This window comes from Salmo trutta, chromosome 32, assembly GCF_901001165.1.
Source record: "Salmo trutta chromosome 32, fSalTru1.1, whole genome shotgun sequence".
Taxonomy (NCBI): Eukaryota; Metazoa; Chordata; class Actinopteri; order Salmoniformes; family Salmonidae; genus Salmo; species Salmo trutta.
In genome coordinates this window covers 36,752,230-36,771,097 of record NC_042988.1, presented here as the reverse complement: position 1 = coordinate 36,771,097, position 18,868 = coordinate 36,752,230, and the positions used below count along the sequence as shown (strand labels likewise).

The window sequence follows — 18,868 nt, the reverse complement described above, 5'->3', positions numbered from 1 at the left end:
TGAGGGACCTTACAAATAATTGTATGTGTGGGGTACAAAAATCATGATCACCACTATTATTGAACATGGAATGAGTCCATGCAACTTAAGCATATTTTTACTCCTGAACTTATTTAGGCTTGCCATAACAAAAGGTTTGAATACTTACTGACTCAAGACATTTCACCTTTACATGTTTTATTATTTTCTACAAACAAAATTCCACTTTGACATTGTGTGTAGATCAGTGACACAATCTCAATCCATTTTAAATTTGGGCTGTAACACAACCAAATGTGGAAAAAGTAAAGGGGTTTGAATACTTTCTGAAGGCTCTGTATGAGGAAGGGTGGAGAGGGGGATTGAACCCCAGTCTCCGGTGGGGGAGGTGCTTGTGCCGGGACTGTTACACATTCGACCATGGATCTGCACATTTCAAATCACTTTTATCAGTACAGATCACGCACACCGCCACTTAGCTAAAACAATACTCATCTGATTCATTTTGTTTGGTCCAATTTCAGGATACCTCCAGGGAAAAAACAGGTCTCTGCAAGTGAGAGACTCACAATCTATTTCCACGCTGTCCTCTCGAAGGATTTCAAGCTGAACCCGGACGAGGACCGCATCTTCATCAGGGCTGGGGGGAACATTGGGAACTGGAAAACCGATACCGTTGAGCTCACTGTGTCTAAGTAGGTTTTTATATACATGTATCGAATGTATCAGCCATCAAGACAGTTTTGCCAAATATGTTGAATATGTATTCAATAGGAACCTGCTTATAATGTTCAACATTGTTCCCATCTGTCTCACATAGAAAACAACAGACTCGTGGTGGGGGTTAAATGTATATGATATGTAACAGACGATAAACCAATGCATTACCTCTACAGGGATCTTGGAGAGCATGGGTTCCTAGTCGAAGGGAGCTTGATCACAAGCAAATCTAATGCAACCATGTCCATACCATACAAGTACCTCGTCTACAAGCTTAAAAAGCAAAAGTACGAGTATGAGTACATATACAAACTGGATTCTAACTACCCCACCACCAACAGATGTCTTTTTGTCAAATCCCATCTGCTTAATGAAGAAGGTGGGTGCAGTTGCTATAACAATTTCTATAGCAGTTCTTTATTGTAAGTCACTGATTTTAAAATGTTCCATTTACTTCATCTAAGTTCAAAACCTTGTTGATTTTTATCATACATTTATTTGGTACTGCTCGTCTATTTTGTTCACACTGTCTTACATGTTAGGAAATTGTCTAAAATGTATGCAAATATATTAAGCAATGATTTTGGTTGGTTTCAGGGGACTGGCATCAGTATGATGACATCATCTGTGTGGAGCCATCCAAGAACGTGCTCAAGCGGCTAAAAGATGCTCTTTGGCCGGAACAAAGGAAAAGTGTCATCGAAGGCCGAGAAATTGCGGGGAAGGTTATGCTGGAGAGTATATTTGACCTCCTCAGGAGCTGGACTGGCATTAACTTCAAGAGTTTCCTCAATCAACTGAATCAGTTTTACCAGATCTATGGGAACCCGTTTGTCTATGAGGAGACACACAAGAAATGGTACTCCTTAGACTACGACGAAAAAGATGTAAGTGAAATTCTTAATGTCACACCAGCTCTGGAACTCTCTCCTTCCACCTATCCGAAACTCAGAATCCCTCTCCATCTTCCTGTCCTGCCTAAAGACCCACCTCTTCACCCTGGCCTAGACATACCCCCACCCCCACCCCCACCTACCTGAATGCTAATGCATGTGTGGCTGTTACCCCCCCGCCCCCTAGCTGTTTGGCTTTAGCTTGTTTTGCTGTCTCCTGCCCTGCCTCCCCTCTTCTAATTTATCCCAGTTATTTTGTTGCTGTTAGAAGTGAAATGAGAGCAAGCATTTCACTGTGTCTATTTGCTTGACTTGTAGAAAAGATGACAGCCGCTCATATGATTTTAACTCCGCCCAATAAACGTGCGGACGCTGCACAATGCTGTAAATGTATAGAAGTAATATTGTGTGTGGGAGTTATAATTTCTGGAATGATTGCTGTTTTTCACATGTATTTTTCATTTGGTTGTCTTATTGTATGTTTCTTTTGTATATGGAAGGGAAAAGCAAATGGATGAGTGTTGAGTTGCAGTGTGCAACCGTCCCCAAAACAAATCTGTTAACATTCACTGTTTGTTCTACCTTCCCAAGGTCAGGAAGCTGCTGAAGCAGTTCATGCTGGATAACGTTGTTCCTCAGCTGCAGAAGGAGGGTGAGGGGAAGAGCTGCTTCATCCAGGACCCCATGAGGGCAGCTGTGGTCATGCTGTACGTGTGGAAGCAGTACGGCCTCAAGCTGGACCACGGAGAGTCCACCCGGCTCTGCACTGCCCTGTGCTTGCCCAAGCTGCCCAAAGACTCCTTCCTGCAGTACTGGACCGACTTCGCCCAAGCCGTCTCAGGTCTCAAAAAGTGGGTTTTGGCATCAGGATTTCTGCTTATTTTTTGCCTATTGCAGACATTATGATTCTTGTTTATTTTTATACAAGATGTAATCATTTGTATTAGTCAAACTGAGTAATATATTTTATACACATTTCTTCAAAACAGTTTCTAACAAAGTGTTTGTTAGTAGATGAGTTCTCATTACATTTTTGATGTATTTATTTTTGTGTGAAAATCAACCTGTTGTATTTTTCTCCTGACCAGCTTGCCAGACATGTTGGTGGCTCTGATCAACAGTGTGAAGACTGAAGGGCCCCGGTGGATTTTGGTGCTCCCCCTGCTCCACCTCCTCAAGGGATCCTCCAAACCGTTCACGCCCATATCTACCACTGTCACCCCCAAGTACGAGCAGTCCTGGGCGGGCCTCCAAGGCCTCAAAGCAGACAATATGACACTCAACAGCCAGGACAGGAGGTACAGTACTTCTATTCTCCCTGTGGTATTTTAAAATCATTATTTTTGTCTCACTAGATTACGCTAAAGGTTTGGCCTTTTGTAATTATGTCCTGTTCCTTTTTTGGTAAACAAACAAAGAAATGAAATTCCCTCTAGAAATTCCTAAAAATGATATATATATTATACATATTGCCGTCGGGAAAGTATTCAGACCCCTTCACTTTTTCCACATTTTGTTACGTTACAGCCTTACTCTAAAATTGATAAAATGTTTAAAAAAAATCCTCAGCAGTCTACACACAATACCCCATAATGGCAAAGCGAAAACAGGTTTTTAGAATTGTTTCAAATGTACAAATAAAAAAACAAAACACTACTGTTCAAAAAGTTTGGGGTCACTTAGACATTTCCTTGTTTTTGAAAGAAAAGCACTTTTTTTGTCAGGTACTAATTAATTTTCATCCGTGCTAACATAATTGCAAAAGGGTTTTCTAATGATCAATTAGCCTTTTAAAATGATAAACATGGATTAGAACACAGGAGTGATGGTTGCTGATAATGGCCCTCTGTACGCCTATGTTGATATTCCATTAAACATCAACGGTTTCCAATAGTCATTCACAACATTAACAATGTCTACACTGTATTTCTGATCAATTTAATGGACAAAAAATGTGCTTTTCTTTCAAAAACAAGGACATTTAAGTGACCCCAAACTTTTGAACAGTGTACCTTATTTACATAAGTATTCAGACCCTTTGCTAAGACACTAGAAAATTGAGCTCAGGTGCACCTGGTTTCCATTGATCATCCTTGAGATGTTTCTACAACTTGATTGGAGTCCACATGTGGTACATTAAATTGATTGGACATGATTTGGAAAGGCACACACCTGTCTATACAAGGTCCCACAGTTGACAGTGCATGTCAGAGCACTGGTTCCAAAATTCTTCCGTTTAAGAATGATGGAGGCCACTGTGTTCTTGGGGACTTTCAATGCTGCAGAAATGTTTTAATACACTTTCTCCGAGACAATCCTGTCTTGGAGCTCTACGGACAATTCCTTCGACCTCATGGCTTGGTTTTTCTCTGACATGCACTTTTATTTTGAATACATTTAAAAAAATATATATAAACCTGTTTTCGCTTTGTCATTATGGGTTATTGTGTGTAGACTGCCGAGTAGTTTTTTTTATTTAATCAATTTTTGAATAAAGCTGTAACGTAACAAAATGTAGAAAAAGTGAAGGGGTCTGAATACTTTCTGAAGGCGCTGTATATCATTTTTTATTGATATTAATTGGTGATAACCCTTCTTTTTTCCCTCCTTTTTTTTTAGAGCGATGTTGAATCTCATGAAAAACAATGGCCATCTGGTTGAGATGGACAGACTAGTGTCTCGGTCCTGGATGTGTCTGCTCCCCGTAGAGGACCTGATGGAATGCAGCGTCCTCATCAACGTGGAACTGCTGGACCTGCTCCATGTCTTCACTCTGAGGGCCCCTCAGGATGTCACCTATAGCAACAACCAGGTGAGCTGGACCCTAGTTTCCCCCCTGGCTACAGTGCCTACAGAAAGTATTCACACCCCTTGATTTACTCCACATTTTGTTGTGTTACAAAGTTGGATTAAAATGGATTTACTTGTCATTTTTTTGTTAACGATCTACACAAAATATTCTAACATTTGTAAAAAAAAAAAAATAACAAAAATTAAATAAAATAAAAACATCTTCATTGATAAGCATTACCCCTGAGTCAATACATGTTAGAATCACCTTTGGCAGCAATTACAACTGTGAGTCTTTCTGGGAGCTTTTCACACCTGGATTGTGCAACATTTGCCCATTTTATTCTTTTCAAATCTCTTCAAGCTCCGTCAAATTTGTTGTTGATCATTGCTAGACGACCATTTTCTGGTCTTGCCATTGATTTTCAAGTAGATTTAAGTCAAAACTGTAACTCGGCCACTCTTGAACATTCACTGTCTTCTTGGTAAGCAACTCCAGTGTAGATTTGGCCTTGTGTTTTAGGTTATTGTCCTGCTGAAAGGTGAATTAATCTACCAGTGTCTGGTGGAAAGCAGACTGAACCAGTTTTTCCTCTAGGATTTTTCTTGCGCTTAACTCCATTCCATTTCAGCTGATTGATTATGTGACTTGTTAAGCAAATTATTACTCTAACTTATTTAGGCTTGCCATAACAAAAAGGTTGTACTTATTGACTCAAGATATTTCAGCTTTGTATTTTTGATTAATTAGTAAAACATTTTGAAGAATATAATTCCACTTTTATATTATGGGGTGTTCTGTGTATGCCAGTGACAATCTGAATGTAATCATAATTTAAATGCAGGCTGTAACACAACAAAACGTGGAAAAAATCAAGTCAGGTGTGAATGCTTTTTTAAGGCAAAGTATGTTAAGCGCATTGATCTACTGGTAAGTGTGCTATATAGCTAAATCCAATCAGTTGTTATAACTAGTTGAAGAAGTAATACACTGTAGAAGTGGGCTATGGTAGTTTAGCGGTCTTAGCCGCTGCCTCCAGAACACAGGAGTGTATTTATAGGAGTACATATTATATACTCCTGCAGCATGGGTTTGAATCCGGCCCACAGCTTTTTCAGCATACTCTCGCCTCTATCTTTCTTATCTCTATCCTAGCCAATAAACCCAGAATGTTTTTAAAAGTATTATAGAGCATTGAAGGTTTCAAATCAACTTGCTTTTTAACAATGTGTTTTTTCTGCCCTGCAGTATGTGTCGGACACTCTCTCACATATTCAAAGCAATCTCATCGAGGTGAAATACAGGTGATTGACTTACTGTAACTAATTTGGTTCACTCGTTTCCTTTTGATCTTTGATGATAGTTATTGAAAAACATCCGCTGTTTTTGTGGTTGCAGTTGTTTTAGTGAGGCGTATGGCAGAGAATGCTTGGCAACTGCAGTGAAACTTTTTGAGAAGATCTGCAAAGGAGTCCGATCCACTTCAACCTACACTCAGAACTTCACAGACATCCCTGTGGCATGCATGAACATGGTTGTCTCTGTATCTGAGTTTGCCCGGGCCTTTGAGTCACAGGTATGTGGAGTTCAAGTAGAAAATGTCTGATGACTCATTTAGACTTTGCCCAAGATAAGCGGTTGGCCAACAATATGTATGGACTGACTCTCTAGATAACAAGGTTATTTATTCAACAGAAAATACATGAAGAAGACGTCTTTGAATCTCACCACTATCTTGTATTTCTGGGAATTTTCAGGGACGTCACAATACTATATTATCATAATACATAGGTGCCGGTACGATATGTATTGGGATTCTATATGTATCATGATTCTTTATTGGGATTCAATGTTCCAAACATATTGCTCACTATATGTCTGCTGCAGAGCGATAAGAGAGAGCATGAGAAAACGAGTTTTGATCAAGTCGGGGAAATAAAAGTGCTAAAACATGTTGGTTCACTATTTAAAAAGAAGATGGAGAACAAGCTCTAAAAGGAGAAATACCAGAGTTTTGGTGCAGGTACAGCCGACTGCTTCAGACCATAGAAAAATATTTACTAGAAAGGACATTCCCATTTAAGTCAATTTTCTGTGATGGGTGGACCGGCAGCCATATTGAGTGTACCCTTGAGTGTTCCAGTCAAATTGCTGTGGTTTGAGGGTCTTTGTCCCTTCTAGTAGTTCTATTTCTATGGTTATGACATTTCTGAAAAAGGATGGAGATAACTTATCATTCCTTTCAAGGCAACTAAGGATGTGAAAAGAGAGCATATGCATGCCAAGGAGCTGGAGCTGCTATCCGAGGCGATGGTGATCGTCAGATCCTGGATCGGCAAAACCTTCAGAGACCGGTTGCTGGCCAGGGGTGTGACCACCTTGTACCTCAGTGTCAATGTCACCACAGAGATAGAGGTGAGGAGAAAATTATACATTTTTGTTCTGCAAATCATGACCATGAATTTTATTTTTATGTGTAGTTCTATATAGTTAAAAAAAAATATATGACGATGCTCTTTTTTTATTTGCCAGATGTGGAACAACATAATCTCTCTCAAGTTCGCCAATGATGATTTCACAAAGGAATGGAGACAAACGTTCACTAGGGACTTGGAGGGCAAACTGAAACAGGTATGAAACTGCCACACATACAGTAGAATTGTGACCTGACTGAAATAGCCATTGGTGAAATGACTGAAATACCTTTTGCTGCATTTCTAGGAGTCTCCTCTAGATCAGATAGAGATCTACTGTTCCAAGATTGAGGTCCTGAATGAATCTCACCCTCACGTAGCCAAGAGTATCGAGAAATGTGCCCTGGAAGCTGTCACCTCACTGTGCCAGGTAAGTAGACTCATGGTAACACTAAGTAAATACAGATTCAAAATACTGTACCAGTCAAAAGTTTGGACACACTTACTCATTCCAGGGTTTTTCTTTATTTTTACTATTTTCTACATTGTAGAATAATAGTGAAGACATCAAAACTATGAAATAACACATGGAATCATGTAGTAACCCAAAAAGTGTTAAACAATTCAAAATATATTTGAGATTCTTCAAAGTAGCCACCCTTTGCCTTGATGACAGTTTTGCACACTCTTGGCATTCTCTCAACCAGCCTCATGAGGTAGTCACCTGGAATGCATTTCAATTAAAAGGTGTCTTGATAAAAGTTCATTTGTGGAAATTCTTTCCTTAATGCGTTTGAGCCAAACAGTTGTGTTGTGGCAAGGTAGGGGTGGTATATAGACGATTGCCCTATTTGGTCAAATACCATGTCCATATTTGACAAGAACTGCTCAAATAAGCAAAGAGAAATGAGAGTCCGTCATTACTTTATTAAGATACGAAGGTCAGTCAATCCGGAAAACCATCAAGCGCTATGATGAAACTGGCTCTCACGAGGACCACCACAGGAAAGGAAGACCCAGTGTTGCATCTGCTGCAGAGGATAAGTTCATTACAGTTAACTGCACCTCAGATTGCAGCTCAAATAAATGCTTCACAGAGTTCAAGTAACAGACACATGTCAACATCAACTGTTCAGAGGAGACTGCGGGAATCAGGCCTTCATGGTGGAATTGCTGCAAAGAAACCACTACTACAGGACACCAGTAAGAAGAAGAGACTTGCTTGGGCCAAGAAACATGAGCAATGGACATTAGACCGGTGGAATTCTGTCCTTTGGTCTGATGAGTCCAAATGTGAGATTTTTGGTTCCAACCGCAGTGTCTTTTTGAGAAGCGGAGTAGGTGAATGGAAGATCTCTGCATGTGTGGTTACCACCGTGAGCATGGAGGAGGAGGTGTGACGGTGTGGGGGTGCTTTGCTGGTGACACTGTGATTTATTTAGAATTCAAGGCACACTTAACCAGCATGGCTACCACAGCATTCTGCAGCGATACGCCATCCCATCTGGTTTGCGCTTAGTGGGACTATCATTTGTTTTTCAACAGGACAATAACCCAAAACACACCCCCAGGTTGTGTAAGGGCTATTTGACCAACGAGAGTGATGGAGTGCTGCATCAGATGACCTGGCCTCAACAATCACCCAACCTCAACCCTATTGAAATGGTTTAGGATGAGTTGGACCGCAGAGTGAAGGAAAAGAAGCCAACAAGTGCTCAGCATATGTGGGAACTCCTTCAAGACTGTTGGAAAAGCATTCCAGGAGAAGCTGGTTGAGAGAATGTCAAGAGTGTGCAAAGTTGTCATCAAGGCAAAGGGTGGCTACATTGAAGAATCTCTAATTTAAAATATATTTTGATTTATTTAACACTTTTATGGTTACTACATGATTCCATATGTTATTTCATAGTTTTGATGTCTTCACTATTATTTTACAATGTAAGAAAAATGAATCAATAGGTGTCTCCAAACTTTTGACTGGTACTGTATAATTACCTTTTATAAGCAGGTATGAGCCCAAATTAAACTCAACCGCTTCTGAATGAAATGGAAAATAAACCTTGATGAAGAAGTTGGCTAAGACATTAACCTAATCTCTTATTTTAGGAATGAATATCCTGTACAAATCTCAATCTCTTCAATGTTTTTTCTTCTTACACAGAGCAAGTCCGAGGGTAAACTCTTTGACCGGTTGAAGATCAACTGGAAGTTTGGTAAACTCATCTCAGCCATCATCCAGAAGTCCTGGCCGAGAGACGAGCATGGTGATTACCACGAAGACGACAACGTGGTCTTTCAACACCTGCTCTCCTGGACAGCCGCCAAGAACATTTTCCAGCTACACGGTACTTCCATCAGTCTATTTACTGTACTTCAATCAGTCTATTTACCTGTTTTAGTGTATGGTCCGATTTCATGATGATTTTGGCTGCTTTATGGTCCAGAAAGACTCTCCTCTTCTGGCCGTCTTTGGCCATCACTGTGTCCCAGCCCTGGTGATGTTTTTGGAGTTCAATTGTATGCGGTGTTTAATAGTTTTTGTGATCTCAATGAGACTTTTCTGGTTTCAAATTGAGAGTCCTGTAACTGTCTCAAGCATTTAACCCATCTTGTTTCAGTATCCAGCTGCTTTTACCCCATATTGTAATGTAAGTCCTATGTGGTTTTAGGTGCAGATGAAAAGCTGATTGAGCAGCTCTCTGAAGAAGCCAGGGACAGGATGGCCGTAGCTATCTCGTCCTTCACTGCCATCTCCAACCAGCTGGTCCACGGAAACATCCGCATCAAACTGCTCAACTCTGTCTTGGAGAAGAGGGATACCTTCACAGAGCTGCTGAAAATAGGTAATGAAAGGTTGTGTTTTTTAGGGTTGAAAACGTCCCTTACGTTTACGTCTTTTTCAGAAATCCTGGTTGGAAGATTCTTTCCTCTGGGAATTCCTCAACCGGGATTTCAAAAAATTATAATTAAACTTTTGGAACATTTCCATAATTTTGCAACCCAACTTCTTTGTTCATATAAAAGGATTTCATAATATTGATAAAGGCTGTCTTTTTTTTATTAGTCTTAGTGCTGTTTGCTTATGAAATGTGTGTTTTGATCTAAATGCAGACTGTCTTTCGGAGAATGAGCGCTACAAGGACAGCGCCCCCATGAAAAGGCTGCTAATGTGTAGGCAGGAGGAGGTGAAAGCTGTCTACCATGAGAAGGAGCTGGTGGAAGTCCTGCTTACCATGAGCCGCAAACTGCAGGATCATGTCGTAGGTAGGTGTGTTTGTGTGTGTATTCGGTCAAAGATCCACACAAAGCTGCTACGCAGGTCTGTGTTTGTGAGAAGTCAAATGGGTGAATGAAAGTAAAATCTTTCGAGGGAAGGTTGCGTTTGGCCAGTCTGATCAGTGGTCCTAATCGTTTTCATGCTTTATCCCTCTGTTGCAGTTCAATTTGAAGGCTTGGAAGCAAGACTACAGACCAACATTGAAGCAATGACCCTTGACCAATTCATGGAGGTCCATCCATTCGACCAACTCTCTTCTCCAACGGACGGTGTAGTCACCTTCTTCGAACTTGAGGACGACGTGAGAGAGATGGCAGAGGTTCTGCACAGATATAAAGACAGCTACATCTTCAAGTTGTGCTGGGAGAAACAGGCCCAAGACCTTGCCAGAGGAGAGACATTTGATGAAGAACCTGAGGAATCGGTTGACTACTTTGTAGGACCAGTCGAGATACACAGCGACATTTTTCTTCCTTGCTACGCGAAGTACGATAAGATCTACAAATGCCTGAAGAACGGCAGCCTTCGGCTTGAAGAGGTCGATACTCTCTTCAAGGCCTACAGGGGCAAGTACGAAGAGCTGGCGCAGGACTTTGATATCATGTGCAGAAATGACAAATTGGATAACAAACAGTGGATCCAGAGAAGGGTGCAGCAGATTGAGCAGTACCACGAGCTTCACCTGGCTGTGGAGTCTGCTCAGGTCATCATGTCGGTCAAGCAGACGCTCAACCTTCAAGGCAACTTCCAAGTCCTGCAGACACTGCTAGAAGTTGTGAGTTGGTGTGAATTGCCGTTTCATTTATTTATCACAGGTTTAAAACAAATGTCACTTTGTTTTGTGCACCTTCACTGACGTAGCTAGCTAGCTTGTTACCTTGGTAATAAACGTATTCTAGCCAGCCAACTGTCCTAAGCTACCGCTCAAACATAGAAAATGTTAGCAAGTTTGCTTTTGCCACTAGGCAACATTGTATCAGCTTTCTAGCCACCACTGTCCTGGCCACCACTGCTGAAAATGACAGTGCTCGTCAAAAGTTGGTTTTACAAATTAATGCTAGCTAGCTAACAAACTGCGTCGCGCTACACTTGAATTTATAAAGGTAATTTACGTTTGAGCTGTCACCCGTGGCGTTTACCATAAATATTATCTCGTAGAATGTCAAGGACATTGTCAGGTGCGCTGTCGGCGCAGTGTGATTTGTTTGAATCCCGGCCAAAGTTATCTGAAGCTAACATTGCCAGGATGTGTGTTTGGTTTTCTGTATGGAACTAAACCAATCAGAACCAAGTATTCAGCCAAGTACTGGTAGAACAAACAATACTCAAACTAATTCTGTATTTCTCTGTATTTCTCTCAGACGCATGAGGACTTTAAGAGGGAGCACCTGGATCGTATTGACAATGACCTGATGCAGACAAAGCTGGTTCTGGTGGACATCACAGAGCCCCGCAGACTGTGTCTCCAGGAGCTCAGCCTCAGGAAAAACTTTGTCATCTGGGTTAAAGAGGCTCTTGAAGGTAAATGGGGTGATCATCTTTACCTTCAGGAGACTAACCTGTCAGTAATCAGTCACTAACTGTATCTATTGCAAATAGACAGTCATGTTTCGTGTAACTATATTTCATGTGATTATCATGAGGTCTCATGTTATTTGTTATACTGTATCTGAACTGCTTGTCTGCACGTGTGGCTCAGTTGGTAGAGCATGGTGTTTGCAACGCCAGGGTTGTGGGTTTGTTTCCCACGGGGGACCAGTACGGAAAGAAAAAACATGTATGAAATGTATGCGTTCACTACTGTAAGTCGCTCTGGATAAGAGCGTCTGCTAAATGACTAAAATGTAAATGTAAATGCACAATTACCCATTGTGGGATAAATGTAGTGCTATTGGATTAATCAGTCTGTTGTGCTCTATTCCAGATATCAACGAGCTTAAAGTGTTTGTTGACCTGGCTTCCATCTCTGCTGGGGAGAATGACCTCGACGTGGACCGTGTGGCTTGTTTCCATGATGCTGTCCTGGGTTACTCTCCGATGCTGTACGAACTGAAGCCAGACTCCGGTTTCCAGGCCTTCAAGGAGGTGCTGAAGAAGCTGTGGAGGGCATTGGACAATGACAAAAACCTCCCAAAGAAGCTGGTGAGGATGTTTTATGATATTTAACTTACTTTCAACCTACCTTATATAAGCCAAAACTTCAAAAAGTCAACTATCCCTTTAAAAGTGGAAAACTACCTGACTGTGAATGTCCTTATTGCAGCGTGACACAGCGCGCCACCTGGAGTGGTTGAAGACTGTGAAGGACAGCCATGGATCTGTGGAACTATCCTCTCTCTCCTTAGCATCAGCCATCAACAGTAAAGGAATCTACATCATCAGTGCCCAGAACCAAAAGAAGGTAGGCCTGAACAACAATCCATAGAATATACAGTTGTTAGTTTCAACCATCTTTAAAAGTATCAGCTGTTACTCATGTTCATTTTAGCCAGGACTTTGTTCCAACTGCTTACCGACGCTTTGAAGTTTGATTATAACGTTTACCACTCAAGTGTGTAGAATGATACTTCAGTGGATTAGAATAATTATGTCATAGTCCTACAGTGCCATGCTTCAACATAAGTTTTGTCTTTTTGTCCTTCCAGTTGAGCCTGGACACTGCCCTGAAACTGCAAATCCCAGAGGAGCACGAGGAGGGCCATGAGATGCGCCGTTACTCCCTGGAGGACCTGAGGGAACTGCAGAACAAACTCATGCTCATGTCTGGGAAAGGGGACCAGGGCCAGTGTGAGGTGGACCAGTTTGCAGAGGTACTGTAGTATTTTTCTTTCTTTAATTTAACCTTTTCTTTAACCATTCATGTCAGTTAAGGTTGAAGCCTCTTCTTCAAGGTGAGCTTGGTAGTCATATAGTTACAGAAGAGAGGAGCATTTGGTATGGGCCGTTATAAACATGGATTCACTTTGTGTTCTTTTCCTCAGGTTTTCGCCAGTGTCCAGAGGCTAGCTGTGGCATTCATTGCCCTGTTCACAGCAGGGAACCCCCTGTTCAGACACTGGGAGGCCAACATCAACTGTAGTTCCCTCAGCCAAGACGCCGGCATCATCATGGACTTCAACCTTGGCAGCGTTGTCAGTGTGATTATGGTGGAGGGCAGCATCGTGGAGCAGCTTCCTGAGCTGTGCAGGAAGATGGAGAAGTGTCTGAAGTACTGGAACGACTTCATGGACAAACAGAGATCCCACAATTACTACCTGAACTACTACACCGCCGAGCAAATCGTATACCTGTGCAGTAAGCTGACTCAGCAGAATGTGTTGAATTTGGAGGACCAAGTTCTCATGATGCTCTCCTTCGTCAAACCCAACTGCACTGCTTCCGATCTTAGGCAAACCTGGCACACACTGCAATACGAGATCCTCACTAACCCACCTGTGCAAAATGAGGACATTGACTTCCAGACTTTTGTTGAGGTGCCGAGCGGTGTACAGGGAGGTCTGGATTTCATTGGAGAGTTGAATCTCTCTTCAGACAATCTTCCAAGTCTTGTGGAGCACATTAGCGGCTCAGGAAAGTTGGACTTGATGTGGAACGCCTACATGAAAGACATGAAGTGTTTCCTCCCAGACACTCTCGATGTCCGAAGCTTCGGAAGACTGCTAGAAATTCTGGCCAACATAGGTGATGAGAATGAAGGAGGCATGACTGATGAGAAGAAATACAAAAGCATTGAAAGATTGATGCCCAAGGGCCTGGCTATCGGAAGTCCAAACCTCATAGTTTCCCCACACGACGAGATCCTGTCGTCTTGCATCTCCATTTACATGAGCAGCAAACACGAGCCGCTGCCCACATACGACGAGGTCCTACTGTGCAACTCCTCCACGCCTTACGAGCAGGTGGAGCTGTTCCTCAGACGCTGCCTCACTGCCGGCTACAGAGGAAAGAAGATTTACACCATGCTCTACGGCGATCAGCTGAGCTACGAAGTCAGCTCCAAGGTGGAGAGCTTTTTCCAGCGAATTAAAATGCAGAGCAGGAAAGACTACAGGCTCGTGATCATCTGCAGCTCGGACAGAGAGCATGCCTACCTTCCCTCGGCCTTCAGCCAGTACAGGTTACACATGGTGCCCCAGGAACCCCTGAGCAGCATCCAGAGATACCTCAACAAACACTACATGGTCCCGTCAGATCAGAGCAGTGCTGCTGCTGTGTTCAAGGACAGAATGTTTGTTGGAGTTGTGTCGTCCAGTAGAGCTGGAGTTGGTGAGTATATTTGGCCTTCAGTTTATGTATGTGTTGATCATTGAATTGGGGGTTTGATATATCCTACTCATCCGCTGGATTTATGTTTAAAATAATTAGATGTTCTTCAAACTTTCAGGTAAGTCCCTTTACATCAAGAGGCTGTATGAAAAACTGAAACACTCCACCAAGAAGCCGTCACTGCTGAAATGCATCCGCTTGATCGAGCCAAGGGTTGATGAGAATGTTATTCTTCAGTCTCTGCTGAATACCCCCAAGGCGAAAGAGCTCATCATCTTCCACTTCGATGTCACATCTTCGGTAAATATACTGTAGCCTATTGGTCATTATTATTAGTTTAGTGATAGTTTAACTATTTTTGATAGAATATTTATCCATGTGGATTCGTTTTGTGATATTTTGATTAAATTCTTTAAAAAAATGTTTTATCAACAGGTGCGGAAAGGCCTCTATGAGTTTCTCTTTAAACTGTTGGTCTTGGGATATTTGATGGATACTGAGGGAAGGATGTGGAAATGCAGCAACAAGCAGCTTTATGTCATTGAGATCCTACAGTCAACAGTAAACTTGCCCAGAAATGGCCCAAGAACGGTAAATATTTAGTCTCTTGGTGTTAAATCCCATCCATTTTGATTGTGATAAGAGAAAAAGCATACTCACACCTTCGTTCCTCACACTTTATTTCTTCACAGAATGCAATTGCCAACTCCACGTTCCTGGATGTGTTCCCAAATGTCTTCTGCCGCCCACCAAAAGAGGTTCTAGATCTGGAAATGAGAATGCGGGAGGACCCTTCCTTTGTAAAGCTTGAAGACCCATTCATGGATGACAAAGAGTTCAGGAGTGAAGCATACCAACGACCCTACCAGTATCTGACGCGTTTCCATAATCAAATCGACCTGGACACTTTCATGTACAATGGGGTGGAAGGCACCTATGTAGAATGTCTACAGATGCTCTTTATGTTCTGTGGCATAATGGACCCATCGTGGGCCGAGTTAAGGAATTTCGCATGGTTCCTAAACCTTCAACTACGAGACTGTGAGACGTCAGTCTTTTGTGATGCCTCTTTCACCGGGGACACCCTCCAGGGATTCAAGAACTTTGTGGTGGACTTCATGATTCTGATGGCCAAGGACTTTGCCACACCGTCCCTCAGCATCTCTGACCAGAGCCCCGGGAGGCAGCAAATGGACCTGACTGGGGTCAGCGACGAAGACTTGGCACCCTTCCGGATCAGGAAGAGATGGGAGTCAGAACCACATCCGTACATCTTCTTCAACGATGACCATGTGTCCATGACCTTCATTGGCTTCCATCTTCAGCCCAACGAACAGAACTCTGTTGACGCCATCGATCCATCCACAAAAAGGGTGATCAAAAGAGACATCATGTCCAGAGAGCTGTATGAGGGTCTAAAGCTACAGAGAGTCCCTTTCAATATCGACTTTGACCAACTACCCAGAGGGGAGAAGATTGAACGCCTTTGCAATGTCTTGGGAATCCAGTGGCCTCTTGATCCTGACGAAACATATGAGCTCACCACTGACAATATACTGAAGATGCTGGCCATCCACATGCGGTTCAGGTGTGGCATCCCAGTCATCATCATGGGGGAGACAGGATGTGGGAAGACAAGGCTCATTAAATTCCTATGTGAGCTTAGGAGGAGCGGAGTGGCCACGGAGAACATGAAGCTAGTCAAAGTTCATGGTGGAACCAGCTCAGACATGATCTACACCAAAATCCGGGAAGCAGAAGCCATTGCGTTCACCAACAAACAAGACTACGGCTTTGACTCTGTTCTCTTCTTTGACGAAGCCAACACCACGGAAGCCATCAGCAGTATCAAGGAAGTCCTCTGTGATAATACAGTGGAGGGAGAGTGTTTGGTGCACCATTGTGGCTTGCAGATCATCGCCGCATGCAACCCTTACAGAAAACACACTGACGAGATGATTCAGAGGTTGGAGTCTGCTGGACTGGGATATCGAGTCCGAGCTGAAGAGACTGATGAGAAGCTGGGCTCCATCCCTCTCCGCCAGTTGGTGTACAGAGTCCAGGCCTTGCCCCCCAGCATGATACCTCTGGTGTGGGACTTTGGCCAGCTCAATGATCACACTGAAAAAATGTACATCCAGCAGATTGTCCAGAGGGTGGTTGAGACCAACACGATCGATATAGTATACACCAGGTTGATCGCGGATGTCCTGTCTGCTTCGCAGAGGTACATGCGGACGAGGAAAGACGAATGTAGCTTCGTAAGTCTGAGGGATGTAGAACGTTGCATGCAAGCCTTTGTGTGGTTCTACAAAAACCATGCAATGCTGCTTGCTGAGCTAAATCAGTATCAGAGAAATCAAAACGCAGAGAGGAGTGAGAGGAACCAGAGGGAGCCAGAAGCAAGAGACCCAGTCTTGTGGTCTGTAGTGATGGCTCTGGGAGTATGCTACCACGCCTGCTTGGAAAACAAGGACAAGTACAGACAGAGAATCTGCAAATACCTCACTGAAACCTACACCCCGTTCAAAGTGATGCAGGAGATCTCCCTCATGCAGGATCTCCTTCTGAGCGGAGTGCCCTTGGGGGAAACTATTGCACGAAACAACGCTCTGAAAGAGAATGTCTTCATGATGGTGGTCTGTATAGAGCTAAGAATCCCCCTTTTCTTGGTGGGGAAACCTGGGAGTTCAAAATCTCTGTCTAAAACCTTGGTGGCAGACGCCATGCAAGGCCAAGCCGCACACTCTGACCTCTACAAAAGGCTTAAGCAGATTCACCTGGTGTCCTTCCAATGCAGCCCTCACTCCACACCGGAGGGCATCATCAACACGTTTAAGCAATGTGGTCGCTTCCAGGAGGGGAAGAACCTGAAGGAGTATATATCTGTGGTGGTGCTGGATGAGATTGGCTTGGCTGAGGATTCGCCCAAAATGCCCCTGAAAACCCTCCATCCTCTGCTAGAAGAGGGATGCATCGATGATGAGCCGCTACCGCACAAAAAGGTTGGATTCATCGGCATCTCCAACTGGGCTTTGGATCCTGCGAAGATGAATAGAGGCATTTTCGTCTCACGTGGCGACCCTGACGAGAAAGAGCTGATTGAGAGCGCTAAAGGCATATGCTCGTCTGACACAATGATTTTGGAGAAGGTCAGGGATTTCTTCCAACCCTTTGCCAGGGCCTACCTAAACATCTGCCGTAAACAGGGGAAAGGTTTCTTTGGTTTGCGTGACTACTACAGCTTGATCAAGATGGTTTTCGCAGTGACCAAGGCTTCCGAACAGAGGCCTAGTGCAGAGAAGATTGTGGAGGCGGTCCTCAGGAACTTCAGTGGCAGGGACGACGTGGATGCAGTCACAGTCTTCACCCAAAGGCTCCAGAAGATACAGATCAACCTGAATCTGGAGAGCATCAGCACCATCGATCTTGTCAGACAAAACATTTCTGCGATTGGCCAGGAGGACGAGTGCCGCTACTTGCTTGTTCTGACCAAGAACTATGCAGCACTACAGATCCTGCAGCAGACTTTTTTCTCCGAGAGCTGCCAGCCAGAGATTATCTTCGGGTCTAGCTTCCCCAAGGACCAAGAGTACACCCAGATCTGCCGCAACATCAACCGAGTCAAGGTCTGCATGGAAACCGGTCGAACCGTCGTGCTCCTGAACTTGCAGAACCTCTACGAAAGTCTCTACGATGCTCTGAACCAGTACTACGTCTGCTTGGGAGGACAGAAGTACGTTGACCTGGGACTGGGGACACATCGTGTCAAATGCAGAGTACACAAAGACTTCAGGCTCATTGTCATTGAGGAGAAAGAGGTGGTCTACAAACAGTTTCCAATCCCTCTCATCAACAGGCTTGAGAAGCACTATCTGGACATCCATACAGTTCTCAAGGAGGAACAAAGAGCAGTTGTTGTGGAGTTGGAGAAATGGGTTGGGCAGTTTGTGGCCCTCAATAACCAACACTCCATGGCCACCCAGACATACAAGTACCTACCTCCTGACGTTTTCATTGGCTACCATTCCGACACATGTGCTTCGGTGGTCCTCCAAATGACAGAGAAACAAAGGGGAGAGACAGAGATTTCCGACCCCCAAAGAAGAGTCCTGGACGAGGCCAAACTGATCCTTCTGAACTGTGCCACTCCAGACTCGGTGGTTCGGCTGGACTGCACTGGTCTCCCCAGAGTGGAGAGTGAACATCTGGCCAGGATCTACTTTGAGGACCAGAAGCACAGCTCTTTGGCCGACTTCGTCTTCTCTCACACTCAACAGGACGAGCAGTGCCATTCCTCCTTCACAGAGGTAACAATTTGTTATATATATATATTTTTTTACCACAATCAAATGTAGGCTTTCAATATTCCAAAAATTCTTAGGTTTTTCAGAAACTTGATTGGGACATTCCCATAATCAGGAGGGAATTCTCCAACCAGGATTTCTGAAAAACCTGGGAACTTTGGGATATGACATTATATAACTCTTATTAAACGTTTGTTTATATAGTCCTACTTTTTCTTTTC

General features: G+C 43.3%; 1 protein-coding gene across 4 annotated transcripts in view; it reads left to right on the top strand.

The window, feature by feature from the left end:
* Positions 1–18,868, top strand: part of LOC115171805 (E3 ubiquitin-protein ligase rnf213-alpha) — a 66,450-nt gene that overhangs the window by 10,327 nt on the left and 37,255 nt on the right. For all 4 annotated transcript variants that reach the window (XM_029728953.1, XM_029728952.1, XM_029728950.1 and 1 more), the window contains 23 exons: positions 504–674; positions 876–1,078; positions 1,297–1,586; positions 2,184–2,443; positions 2,681–2,890; positions 4,212–4,404; positions 5,632–5,687; positions 5,782–5,959; positions 6,631–6,798; positions 6,916–7,014; positions 7,105–7,227; positions 8,959–9,142; positions 9,467–9,640; positions 9,909–10,061; positions 10,236–10,849; positions 11,436–11,595; positions 11,999–12,216; positions 12,338–12,475; positions 12,720–12,884; positions 13,056–14,340; positions 14,459–14,640; positions 14,776–14,931; positions 15,033–18,650. In XM_029728953.1, coding sequence (XP_029584813.1) covers positions 504–674; positions 876–1,078; positions 1,297–1,586; positions 2,184–2,443; positions 2,681–2,890; positions 4,212–4,404; positions 5,632–5,687; positions 5,782–5,959; positions 6,631–6,798; positions 6,916–7,014; positions 7,105–7,227; positions 8,959–9,142; positions 9,467–9,640; positions 9,909–10,061; positions 10,236–10,849; positions 11,436–11,595; positions 11,999–12,216; positions 12,338–12,475; positions 12,720–12,884; positions 13,056–14,340; positions 14,459–14,640; positions 14,776–14,931; positions 15,033–18,650 — 8,998 coding nt within the window. The remainder of the gene's footprint in view (positions 1–503; positions 675–875; positions 1,079–1,296; positions 1,587–2,183; positions 2,444–2,680; positions 2,891–4,211; positions 4,405–5,631; positions 5,688–5,781; positions 5,960–6,630; positions 6,799–6,915; positions 7,015–7,104; positions 7,228–8,958; positions 9,143–9,466; positions 9,641–9,908; positions 10,062–10,235; positions 10,850–11,435; positions 11,596–11,998; positions 12,217–12,337; positions 12,476–12,719; positions 12,885–13,055; positions 14,341–14,458; positions 14,641–14,775; positions 14,932–15,032; positions 18,651–18,868) is intronic.